This window comes from Oryza glaberrima, chromosome 5 (genome assembly GCF_000147395.1).
Source record: "Oryza glaberrima chromosome 5, OglaRS2, whole genome shotgun sequence".
NCBI classification, from domain to species: Eukaryota; Viridiplantae; Streptophyta; class Magnoliopsida; order Poales; family Poaceae; genus Oryza; species Oryza glaberrima.
In genome coordinates, this window is record NC_068330.1 from 19,611,306 (window position 1) to 19,624,377 (window position 13,072).

General features: G+C 48.2%; 1 protein-coding gene across 2 annotated transcripts; it reads right to left on the reverse strand.

The window, feature by feature from the left end:
- Positions 1-1,180: 1,180 nt before the first annotated feature.
- On the reverse strand, positions 1,181-5,363 carry LOC127772710 (putative laccase-11). Of its 2 annotated transcripts, XM_052298664.1 has the most exons (6): positions 5,138-5,363; positions 4,867-5,018; positions 4,534-4,778; positions 4,312-4,443; positions 3,260-4,225; positions 1,181-1,687 (listed from the first exon to the last, which is right to left on the reverse strand). In XM_052298664.1, the coding sequence occupies exons 1-6, from the start codon at positions 5,261-5,263 to the stop codon at positions 1,554-1,556; spliced, it is 1,755 nt and encodes a 584-aa protein (XP_052154624.1). In that variant the 5' UTR covers positions 5,264-5,363; the 3' UTR covers positions 1,181-1,553. The 2 variants fall into 2 exon arrangements, with proteins under 2 accessions (XP_052154624.1, XP_052154623.1); XM_052298663.1 differs by having other exon boundaries at positions 4,312-4,778.
- Positions 5,364-13,072: the final 7,709 nt, after the last annotated feature.

Genomic DNA, 13,072 nt, shown 5'->3' on the forward strand with positions numbered 1-13,072 from the left:
CTTCCTACTCAAACCTTGCATTACGGACACTCTGAATTGAAAACCTTGGTGAATAGAGCCACGCAACCAGGAAAAATATGTGGTGGAAATTTCACCATCACACATATTATTTTCTATTTATATTATACGCTTTGTACCATAATATTATTGAAGTAACATGTAATGGACTCAAGAATAAAACAATTAAATTTCAATAATACATTTAAAATTCAGAATTAGCAATTACAAAAATTTAGAATCTATCGTATACATACTTTCTAGATTTTTTTTTCTATTTTTATTTCATAATTTCATAACGAGGAATTGAAAATTTTAAATTTTGGAGTATCAGGGTTGTATTCTTTTGTGATCTTATTTAATATTTGTTAATTTAATAAATATACAATTCAATATTAATAGCTATTGAGTTGGCATGGAATATATAATATATATTAGTTATAACTCCATCCAGTGTTGATGGATGATAGATATATTCAGTATTTCTCTGAGATAGATTAATGTAAAATTTTCCTCAGAATACCAATTAGTATAAAATATACTCCAAGCATATAATAAGTATAGGAGTAGATATGGATACATGGAGCATTAATTATATGTCTGATGGCTTTTGTTTTCTCAGTTCTTTGTTCTATTTTATGATTATTCATTGTGTGGAGGAGCTAGGTACTCTAAAAAGCAATTGATAATTAATTAGTCAGTTAGTGTGAAATTGAAAAGGCTAGATTTTTCAGGTTGTGACTTTTAGTTCATTTTCCTTTTCTGAATTATCAGAATCTGGGTAAAAAGTAGATTACCCGTTATAGATGAAACTATGCACAAGAAAGGGATGAAATTTATAAGAAGAAATTAAAGAGAATATACACGTACTGAGCATATATACCCACACTTAGCATGATCTAACTATAGTGGATGGAGAGACGGGAGACATGAACCCAAGTGTTGTACCATCGTGCATTTTGTGGCTGTTTGTGCAAGAATTTACGACAGTGCGAGAGACTGAATGCGGCTGATTTGAAACACTCAAACGTGGGGATAAATCGTCGTTTTCAATTGGAAGATCGAAACCAGAACCAGACATGAAAGCTAATCTAATGGTTGAATAATACACGCAAGTTGAGGAACCATTGTACGGGGAAAGGATCAAAGTAGGCATGGCAAACGCACTTGCATGCTAAATAATTAAATCATTAGCTGGTCCTGTGCTGGAGTTGAAAACGCTATCCACAAATTTCATGCCGACAAGGAAATAAAAAAGAAGCATATATATCCAGGATGAGAGAGAGAGAGAGAGAGAGAGAGGGGGGGGGGGGCAAGTAGAATAAAAGAATAAAAACATGAATTGCACAACACCATCCAGTGTGAGGTTATACATCGATCTTGTCCCTACCTCTAGCTTAGTTTGAGAGACAAATCAGAGCACAAACCAACAGGCACAAGATGGGTACACGATTTTCATCCCAAACCGATCGAGAGTCGATATACCTCTCCACACGCCACGAACTTGTACAAGCACCCACTGACCAAAAACACCGCTGATCAATCCGCACCGTAGACTACGAGCACATGGGGATATCGGACGGCGGCGGCGGCAGCTTCTGATTCGGCAGCGGCCCGTCGTTGACGAGCCACGCCATGGACAGGCCCCAGCTCAGGTGCACGTCTAAATGGCAATGCATGATCCAAACACCTGACACACATGACAAAGCCAACAGTTTATGGCATAGACAACGCAAATTAATCCTAGTCAACGAATAGAACCAAAAGAACAAAGAAGGTAATGCCCCCTGTACGGATGCATAGTCAGAAATGTATTTTTTTTAAAAGATAATTTTTACCTTCGTTAAGAATAAATTGGGAGGTACCATATTTCTCTAATATTATAAAAATTAAAGGTGTTTTTGTCTAAAAGTTTCGTACGTTGTCCGTTTCCATTATCGTATCGGTTTCAATTCAGCCGCCGTTTGCTCGCTCGGACTGAATATGAAAATTGAATCGAGCGATACGAAGACGAGGATTCTTTTTTTGCTTGACGTATGCAAATCTAATTGGGCTGTAGAAAGCTGGCCCAACTAACAATATGGGCTGTCAACTTAAGGGGAAGGAATAAGTCTATTTTACCTACCTAGGTTTTTGCCTATGATGATCAAATAAAAAAGTATCCGGTTTTAGTTTGGTTCGTCCGGTTTACATTTTTGTCGCCATTTTTTCTTCACGCGGAACATTTTTTTTCCCCCGCAGGGTAAGCCTTTTCTTTTTTGTCTTTTTTTCGTTCTCTGGTCTTATCTGCATGCGCATAGCGCGTCCCGCCTCAGCCACCAATCTTCCGGTTTTCTTGGTCCTACACGAAACGGTTTTTTTCCCGTATGTGGTAAGTCCCTTTTTTTTCTTTTTCTTTTTTTTCCATTTTCCCTGATCTCTGATCCGATCTGCACGCGCTTAGCGAGCCCCGCCTCAGCCGCCAAGCTTCCGCTTTCCTTGGTCCGTGCGGTTTTTTTTGTCGCTTCTTTCCACATGGTTTGTTTCTTCGCACGCGGTAAGTGTGGTTTTTTTTTCTTTTTTCGATCTCGTCTAGTCTGAGCCAAACCCTAGCGCCGCTGCCACGTTCGATGTACCTCCTGTATGTTTTCTACTCTAACTGATTGTAAAAATCGATTTCACATTCCTCCATCATCATTTTCCCATGATTTCCTGGACTTTAATTTACTGAATTTAATCCCTATTTAAAAGTCGTTGATCATGGCAGGTCGATAAGCTTTTATTCGATTCGATTTTGGGGGAAAAAAAGAGAAGAGGAGATTGGGTGGATCAAAAAGTCCTCAACCAATTTAATTTTGGAAGATCGAGAATAATTTGACCGAATTTGGCATTGTACAAGCAAGGGACTACCTTTTGGAGGTTGATGACCGAAGAAAGACAAGGCGAATGGAGGGAGGTAGCGGACTGGACTAGGACTAGGACTAACAAAGAAAAAAAGATTGTGCTTTCGGTCTAAAACCAAGAAAAAAATCATTTACTTTTTTAATTATAGTGTATAATGATTCCAATGACTTAGCTCTTAATAGTTGTTGTATCATTGAAAAAATATATTTACCCGTTGCAATGCACAGGCATTTTTTTCTAGTTTTATATAAAATTTAATATCGCTAGGTATTAGATATATTAAAAAAATTAGTGTAAAATTTAGTTATCTTACGATGTTTTCTCGATCATAAAAATTCCCTTTTTAAATGAAGGTAGAAGTATAGAGCGGGTAACCAACCGGGGTTGTCGGCGACGAAGCGGATGGCGACCCAGCCGGCGGTGGGCACGCTGATGGTGTTCCGCTGCACGGGGTCGATGAGGTTGTACTTGGCGGTGTCATTGCTGGCGTCGTAGTTGCCGAACCCGGTGCCGACGACGTAGAAGTCGTAGCCGTGCAGGTGCAGCGGGTGGCTCTCGGCGCCGAGGATGCTGGTGTCCTGCAGCACCACCTCCACGGTGGTGTTGAAACTGAGCGGCACAACCCTGGTGCCGTGGGTCACGAACGTGTTGTTCGGCGGCGTGCCGGTGTAGTTGAACGGCGTCCGCGGCGCCGCCGGGAAGTTGGCCGCGAGCACGCCGTTGTACCGCCGCTGGTAGTGCGCCTGGAGGAGCGACGTCCTGGGCATCACGAACGACACGTTGTTCATGGACGCCGCGAACCTGGTGTTGTTGGGCCCCTGGCACGTCCCGTTCACCGGGCTCTGGCACGGGTCGGCGCCGAGCCCGACGGCGAAGAAGAAGTGCCTGTCCACCGTCCGCGGCACCCGCGCCGGGTACTGCGCGCTCGCGAGGCTCCGGAAGCTCGCCGAGAAGTTGGCCACCGCGCCGGTGTCGTTGTACGCCGGGAGGGACGGCAGCAGGAGGCTCCGGAGCGCGGCGGCGGACGTCGCGGCGCCGTAGTACTCGAGCACGGCGACGGCGGTGGTGTTGTCGAACGTGCCGACGGTGTTGGTGTACGGCGCGACGGCGATGGCGAAGGAGCGGGACGGCGGGTTGTTGGCCGCCGCGGTGAGGAGCACGTCCATGGTCTGCCCCGGCGAGATGACGAGCGCCGTGGCGGCGAACGGCTTGACGTAGCTGGCGTCCGCCTGCACCACCGTCAGCGTGTGGTTGGCCACCCCGAAGAAGAGCTCGTCGTTGAGCGCCGCGTTGATCAGCCGCAGCAGGTACGTCTTCCCGGGCCTCACCCTCAGCTTGAACGTGTCTGCGCAACGAGAAAAATTAACCACGAGTCGTTCGTACAGTGTCACAGTACTGGGACGTCGATCAACACGGGCCGTGGCGTGTTACCATTGGAGGAGGAGCAGTTGTAGGTTGGGCCAGGGAGGCCGTTGAACGTGTAGGCGTCGGAGACGTTGGGCCCTCCTCCCGTCTGCAGGGCCTGCTTGATCACGGCCTCCGGGTCGGCGTTGAACCACTCACCTGCCGTTCGGTCGCGTTTCCCATCCCATATCAAAACGTCAGATCGGTCGGGGAAAAACCAAAAAAAAACGTAACGAGAAACGCACGTACCGAGCAGGAGGGGCACCTCGCGGTGGGGCTTGGGGAACGGGTAGGCGACGCCGCGGGGCGGGAGGATGACGAGCGGGCCGTAGAGCGTGGCGCGGAGCCAGGAGAAGTGCGCGTGCCACCACAGCGTCCCCCGCTGCCCCGTCACGGTGAACCTGTACACATAGCTTCCCCCGGGGCGGATCGGGCACTGCGTGATGTACGCCGGCCCGTCCGCCCACCCGCTCCGCACCTGCCGAATCCCGTGCCTGCACGCACACGCGCACGCGCCCGCTCGGTTAATCAATCAGCGATACGATCGTTGTGACATGGCGGCGCGCGTAGCTGCGTACGTACCAGTGGAAGGTGACGTTGTTGTTGATGTTGTTGGTGACCCTGATCACGAGGGTGTCGCCCTCCCGCACGACGAGCTTCGGCCCCGGGAACTGGCCGTTCACCGTGGGGACGCTCTTCGTCACGCACAGCCGCGTCACCGTCGCCATTGTCACCTGCCATTACATATTGTAGCAGCAGCCAAAGATCATCGTAAGCAAACGTGACACTGCGACGAGCATGGGTTTTACATCGCCCGAGCAAATGCAAGACACGGCATATTATGTATTTTTACATTGAAGGAGTAGCGGCGGGTGTGGGCGGCGGTGAGGCCCGGCATAGCGAGGAGGACGGCGGCGGCGAAGAGGAGGCATGCAGGGGAGGCCAAACAAAGGAGATGACGACCCGTACTACTACCCATTGTGATCGATCTTCTCCTGCAGCAGCTGTAATCAAGCTAGCTAGCTGCTTGATCGATCGATTGATCGATCTCGAGCTGTTTCTGTGTGTGTGTGGCTGGCCGGGTGTTCGATCGATATGATCTTGGAGGGAAGTGAGCGGCTATTTAAACGGCCGTGCCCGGTGTCGTGCATGGTAGGAGGTCACAGAGTGATAGTGGTTGGCTTGAGTTGGTGGACGTTCATAAAAAATTCGCGCCCGGGCCGACTCTTTGCTCCCTCTCCGCTCCTTTTTTTTCCTCTTGTGCGGCTGCCGTCTCTATCGATGTAGGAATTTATAAACCTGAGAAAAAAAATGCTTGTAGGAATGTTTAGTTAAGCACTCTGTTGATTTTATTAGCCAGCTTTGTCTTGATTCGCTTATTAGTTAAGCTTATACTCAAGCACTCTGTGCGTGATGGGGCACCAAAGCGCATGCAGGCGTGTGTTCGAAATATCACTTTCGTTTTCACAAAAGGGTGTATTTTGTAAGAAATAACCTCAGATGAACTGTAATTATGCAGAAGTTAAACTTGTTGTTTCTGATGATAAGTTGAACAGAGCTTATCGATCGATTGATTCAACATTTTCTGTCCCTAGCATGTATGGAACTATGGATCGACTTGGGTGATTAATATAGTTATATGCATGCAGAGGTTGGACCGGCAAGGTGGGCTGGTGGGGTTACTGAAGAGTTTTCCCTGTCTGAATATATGGACAAACTGTTTCGGAGCTTACCCTGTTGTGTGCCATTAATCATTGGAACACACATGATAATCTCATAATCTTGCCCCTAATAATAATCCAATAAGGTGATATATCACCTTCTGAAAGCATTATGCATGGGACCTTAACTGTGAGTGCCAAAACTCTTTAACCTTTTTAAGGCTGGTTTTACTCATTTTTCTTTTCCATAGACGAGTGCTAGATAATACTATCCTGCTTCATCAACTCTGCAGAAGAATGCGAGTTCCTTTGTGAACTTCTCAAGTAAACTATGGACCCCAACGTCAATTCATGATCTTTTAAAACTTTTTTTTTGCCATTTTTTCTTTCCCAGGATACCAAAATTGAAATGGTACTGTTAGGGAAGAAAAATAAATAAATTGAAGCACGAGGTGTGTATGGTTCTCGGTGTGTTGCTTAGAGCTGTGGGGTTGTTGCAGTGGAGCTTGTTGCTTTGGGCAGATTGGATGTGTATGCTACCTTGTGATCTGATATGATCTGTTGGTTGGGACCCAGTTAAAGTGTCTCATTATGTCTGTCTTAGTAACAAAGGGAGGCTATGGAGGTTAGGGAACCAACAACTAGTACATATCTGAATAACACACTTAAATCTCATGCTTTAAGGCGAGAGAACCACTTTAAATGCATATATTTGTATTCCATACTGTTTTTTTTTTGAAAAGAAGTATTCCATACTGTAGTTTACCAGAGATACTACCGGTGACACAGTAATCCATCTCTTTCTTCAATGGTATGGCTATTGATTTAAAAAAGAAACTAATGCCCTTTCATTTGTAGAAAAAAATATAGGAAAATTGAAGGATTTTAATCTTGTAGAAAAAAATCCTATGAATACATTTGAAACAAAAGATTGTATCCTATTCTTTCCTTTGAAATTCCTATGAAATTGACAATCCTATAGAATTTGATGGAAAGTTAACAAGAGCTCAAACCTCTTAGAAAATTCCATACGAGTCTATCTCTCTTATCCCATTGCAATGTTTCTATTTCTATTTTTTTTTGTGTTTTGCAATTATCTGTTTTACACTTGTATTCTTGTTAAAAATATATGTTTTTCCTATTCCTCTCTTTTTTCAACGCATTGTTTTAAAGAAGCCCTAAAAGATTTGCTATTGTTATTTTTTTATGCAGAAGATCTGCTCTTGCAATAAATTTAGTTTGATGCTAGGTTTCATAACCCACAAGAAAAATGCAAAGAGAAGATAAAGGAAACAATGTTGTATGATCGATTTAGCCATTTAGGTGTCATTGCACTTAACAATAAAGGGCAAAAAGAATACAGGAATGTTTAGTCCAGTTTAGTCCAAGATTAAGATATACGCTTGGTGTTAAAGGATCAGCTTAACCAGGTAGGCAATTCAGGGAAATAAAAATAGCGGTTGATTTGCACCACCATCTGCACGTAAATCAGCAAGATTTAGCTGTTGGTTGGCGATGTGACAAAAAAAAGTATTACAGCCAATTTAGTTGCGACGCAAACGGCCGGTTGATTCATCTGCAACTATCTGGCTTCAAGGTGAAGCATTACCATGCTAAACTTCTTTCAGTCTTTCACCGTTCTCCCTAGCTAGCGATCTCGTAGTCTGGGCGTTTGGCTTCATGGAGACAGTGGTTGCATCCGTTTCCGTTGGATCCAACGAACCCACGAAATTCTCACTCGATCTCGTGACTCGTGAGGCGTCAGAGCCAAGCTTACGGCCGGCTGGCTGGTCGATCGAGACGAGCAGCAGTATTAAACTGCGATTTGGTCAGTCTTGAGTTGCTGTCCAAGTATCGCCCTCCTCTCGATCTTCAGATTGATGAGTAGTGCAGAGTGCTCGAGTCAGGTTTCTCATCATCATTCTCAGTCGGGAAAACTACTCGCGACCGGCCGGCCGGCGAAACATGGATGGTTACACTTACAAACCTCATTTGCGACTTGCGAGCATGATCAGGTTCGAGACGGAATGATATAATTAACTTTATTGTGCTCTAGTGCAGTTCTTGGTGAACGGGTGTACGTCTCTGACAGTTGCAAACTGAAACGTTTCCAGCTCGTTACACACACTTGCATGAACTTGTGCTGATCCTGGTTTGGCAAGTGATCAAATAGACTGTTGTTATGAAAAACCGGCAAGCTTTGGAAGTTCGGATATGGACGCCTGGCCAATCCAACACTAGTTAACGGAACAGTATGTTTGTTTCAGGAATAGTGAAGCAGCATTACGAGATGTGACGGGAGAGGTAGCTATGGTATCTATAGCTACCAGGTGCTGGCTGGAGTTCTGCAGGCACCAACCCTACCAAACTGCCAGCAAGGCTGCCCAAATGGTGACCGTCCTGGATTATTTATAGGATCTCTGAATTCTGAATTCTGAACTCTGAACTCTGAACCTGTCTTAAATTTTCGGCCCTATTTAGTTACGAGTTTTTTTTCAAACTTTCAACTTTCCATCACATCAAACCTTTTATATACACACAACTTTTTAGTCACATCGTTTCAATTTCAACAAAAACTTCCAAACTTCAGTATGAAAACACAGCCTTCGTGTGTTCTTTCTTGGACCCTGTACAGCAAGTGCAGCACTGCATACCTCCTGCAGCAGAAAGGTACTCCCTCCGTTTCAAAATGTTTGACACCGTTGACTTTTTAGTACGTGTTTGACTGTTCGTCTTATTAAAAAAATTAAGTAATTATTTATTCTTTTCATATCATTTGATTCATTGTTAAATATACTTTTATATACACATATAATTTTACATATTTCACAAATTTTTTTAATAAGACAAATGGTCAAACATATGCTAAAAAGTCAACGGTGTCAAACATTTTCAAACGGATGGACATCCGTACACGTATGATCATCAGTTCACTGCTAGTACATCTGGCAAGAGAGCGAGGCTTTGCTATCTGAAGAAATTACTGTGACCGCGACTAGTGACACAGATCACTCACCTGGGGTTTGTTTGTTTATGGAGGGAATATGGCCAATTCCTTCGGGTGGGCAGAAACTTTCGGTACTCCTAATGGGCGGGTGATCGCTCCCTCCCCTCTCAAGCGATAACCTGCCCCTCCACTTACTATTTTACCTCCCCTTCTTCTCTTACTACTACACCATATAAATTTGAATTAAAATTTAAATTTAAAATAGGTATGTAAACTTTTTACTTATAAACTTTGGGTCTATAAACTAATATTTGAATTCAAATTCAAATTCGAAACGGGTATGTAAACTTTTGACCTATAAACTTTGGGTCTATAAACTAATATTTAAATTTAAATTCAAATTTGAATCAGGTATGTGTAGCGCCCGTTCCGTCGTGGCGCCTAGCGGGAAAATTAAATTCTAAAAACCCTAATTGTGAAATCCGTTTCTTTGCTTATTGTCAGTCTCCGTGCCAATCTCTGATCTCGAATCCCCAATCCTCCGCCAAATTCAAATCCCAAATCCAAATCTCTCCCAAATTTCATCCCCTCTGAAAAAGTCTAGTTTGCCTCCCTCAGGTTCGGTGGGCCGATTTCCCTCTCGGCCCATCTCTCTCTCTCTCTATCTCTCTCTCCCTCAGCTCTCCCCTCCCTCGCTCTGCTCGTGTGCCGCACGCGCGCGTGCGTGCGCGTGAGCCGACGCCGAGCCGAGCGCCCTCTCTCTCTCTCTCTCCCTCTCGTTCTCTAGCTCTCTCTCCTCTCCCCGCCTCCATCCCCGGCAAGCTCTCCGCGCGCCGTTGCCTCGCGCGCGCGCGCCCGCGCGGTCGCCGCCCGAGCCGCGCCTGCGCCGCCTAGCCCTGCTGCTCTGCCGTACCTGTGGCCGCGCTGCCGCTCGGCCCCACGAGCCAGCGCGCGTGCCCAAGCCGCGCCGCCCGCGTCCGTCCAAAACCCGGAGACAGAGCTCCCGCTCCCATCCCTCTCCCTCCCCAAATTGGCATGGCGCGCACCTCCTTTCTCCCCTCCCGTTTCCCGCCTTCCTCTCTCGGACCGACGCCTCGCCCTCCCTCCGTTCCCTCGCTCGATTCCAGCGCCTGGACGCAGAGGAGCAGCCGCGCCACGCCAGCCGTCGCCCATGCCGTTTGACCCCGCGCCCGTGAGCCCTTCCTTCTCCTCGAAGCTCCCTCGCCCCAGCACTGCTCCGAGGTCGGTTCCCGAACCGACATAGCCACCCCTTAAAAGCCGCCCTTCCCCCTCTCGCTCGATCCCCCTGTTTCGCTCCGAGCCGCCGCGCCATTGCAGCCCTGCCCTGTTCGTCGTCGCCGTTCGTCGTCGCGCGTATCGGAGGAGCCGGCACGAGCGAGGACGCGTGACGTGGACTCCGGGCGCACCCTCTCCTTCCTCTTCCCCGGCCCGAGGCCGGAGCGATCACGCCCCGCGCCGTCGGCCATCGTCACTGCGCCCCTTCACCCCGTCAGGGTAGTGCCTTCCTCCGTTCTCCCTCCTCGCTCCATCTCCTCCCCTTAGACTTGGGTAGTAGCACGAGTAGACCCCCCGTAGTCAGCTGGCGCCGCCCCAAGCCTTGCCGCCGCCCGCTGTGTGCTCGCCGCCGTCGCCGCCCGAGCTCGGTAGCGCCTCTCGTTGCCGGCCTCCCTCGGTACGTTTCCTCCTATTCCGGTGCAAGGAATGGATTCCCGGAGTCGCGTAGATGCTCTAGTGCGAAGGAATCGAACTCTCGTCGTGCCGTCGCCCTTTTACCCTTCTCTCGCCGCCGGTTGCCGCTGCCGCAATCCGTCGGCGTCGCACTCCCTCCGGCGAATCCGAGCCGTTAGCTCGTCTCCTCTAGTCCCGTGCTACCTCCCGGTGTGCTCGCTTTCGCCTGTATCGCCGTGGTTCGCCCCGCCGTTCGCAGCCGCCGTCCACCGTCCGTTCCGGCCGACGCCTTCTTCAACCTCCCGCCGGCCCGCGTGGCAGCCACGTAGGCGCCACGTCAGTGCCACCTCGGCCAGGACCGGGTCAAGCTGACCCCGGTCCACCGCTCCTCTCCACCCCGCTCGCGCGCGCGGTCCACCGCGAGCCGTGAGGCTGCGCGTGGGCCCGCCGCATCCGCACCCACCGCGAGCCGTGCGCGTGCACCGCGTCCCTCCCCCAAACCCTAGCGCGCCGCCGCGTGCTCCCTCCGCACGGTGAACCGTGTCACCGACAAGCGGGTCCCACTCGGGGCCACGCGAGGTGAGCCCGGTCCACCGGCTCCCTCTCTCCTCCCCTCCCACGTGCCCTTGGGCCGCCTTCTCGGGCCAGCCGGCCCATTAAGCTCGGCCGAGCCGCCCCTTTCTCTCGGGCCGCGCCCTAGCCACCCGAGGGAAGTCTATTCCTCCTCCCTCTTCCTTTTTCTTTTTCCAAAAGGGTTTAATTAAATCCTTTTTCCTTTAGACAAAAATCTAATAATCTTAGAAATTCAATATATTCTCAACCGTGTATCCGTTTGACTCTGTTCGACTTCCAAAATTCCCAAAATCTCGAGATCTATCTAATGGCACGCTTAGAGGTCAATAATAGGGCTTTGTTTTCGTCGTTTGTTGAGTTGTTCCGTTTCGCGTGTAGTTTCGGAGCCCGAAGACCCGCAGTGCGAGGATTTCGAGGATCAAGCTCAAGATCTCGAGTAAGGTAAGTCACCTTTGATCATCTTGCACCTATAATTTAAATCTAAGTATTTCTTTTCCACAAAAATATTGCATAAATAGGATTATCACGAGTATTTCGGCCGCGGCTTACGAGATAGCCTGCCGGCCCCAATCCTAATTGCTGCAATTACCCTCCTTGAATTATTGAACACTTAAACCTTCTTTGTCACCTGTTGTGCTTCGATGCACGGGCCCTTGGGCACGCACATTGGAACACCTCCCCTCAAATTTAAAAAAAATCCAACGATGGGTAAAACTTGGGGTTTTACAAAAGACTTGGAAAACCCGACACCTGGGTCGGTGCTTGCGAACTAAATGAATTTCCAAAATCGCGGACCAGGGAACGTACCGGGAGTACGGTTTCCCGCTCTTGCACTTAAGGACCGTTTTCTTGGAATTTCATCCGAACATAAGACAAGTGTGACTACATGGGTGTAATGGGACGCCCCTGGTTGAGTAATTAGCTAATCGGGGGAATCATGATGCCAAGAGACATGTGGATTCAACGGGGTGGTGCCGGGGAGAACCCCCGGGTTTCCTGGCACAGTATGGTCTGGGACCTAACCTGGTGTTGGTCTGGGACCCCTCTCGTTGGCATATGGTGAACCTGTGTCGGCTTTCGAAATGCCTTGTCATGAAAGCCTCAAGGTCTCCAGACGTGGCCGTTCTGTACGGGCTGGGTGATCCGGGTTAGTAATGTCGTGTGGGTAAAGTGTACCCCCTCTGCAGAGGTTATTAAACTGTTCGAACAGTCGTGCCCACGGTCATGGGCGGACGTGAGGTGATTCCTAGCGTAGTTTTGTTTGACTACTGCTTTGTGAAATTGCTGTTGTGGAATGGGATCGATGTTTGGAAAATCTGCGACTGATGGGATCAGCTAGGCCCGGGTGGCCGTTTGAAAGCGGGTGGCCGGGTGCCAACCTTGAATCAATTCAAAGACTGATACATCGCATATACTCCGACCGGACGAGATGCACTGTCTCATCTGTGTCGTTTGAGAAGCACTTAGTTGTTTCATAAAGGGGTTTAAATAAAATCAATTGCAAAAAAACAACAGCATTTCCTTTGAAGCCTGCATTAAACACTTAATTCCCATGGCTTGCTGAGTACTCCTGTACTCACCCTTGCTCTATATAAATAATTCCCCCCCCAGTTGCTGAAGAAGATGAAGTGAATCCCGTTGACGAGTTCTTCTAGGAGCAAGTCGGCTACGATGAGTTTTAGGGTTTCGGCCTAGTTCCCAAGTCGCGCATGTGATGAATGGTCCAAGTCTTGGCTTCCGCTTTCCCTTTTGTAATGCAGTTGTGAGCTCGGGATCTGTCCGCAGCCCAACATGACTGTACTCCTACTCTGCAATAAAGAGACCTCTGTTGCTGTGAAATTCTGTCTTCCTGTGATACCAGCACTGTTTCCTGGGACTGGTATCGATTGACAGGTTAATTTGGAGCGTCACGGGCTAG

Excerpts from the sequence above, each read along its gene's own strand:
- LOC127772710 (XM_052298663.1), bottom strand. The coding sequence starts at position 5,263 with ATGGGTAGTAGTACGGGTCGTCATCTCCTTTGTTTGGCCTCCCCTGCA. Across the intron at positions 5,019-5,137 it reads CCCGCCGCTACTCCTTCAAT|GTGACAATGGCGACGGTGAC; the intron begins GTAAAAATACAT and ends ATGTAATGGCAG. Across the intron at positions 4,226-4,311 it reads CAACTGCTCCTCCTCCAATG|ACACGTTCAAGCTGAGGGTG; the intron begins GTAACACGCCAC and ends CTCGTTGCGCAG.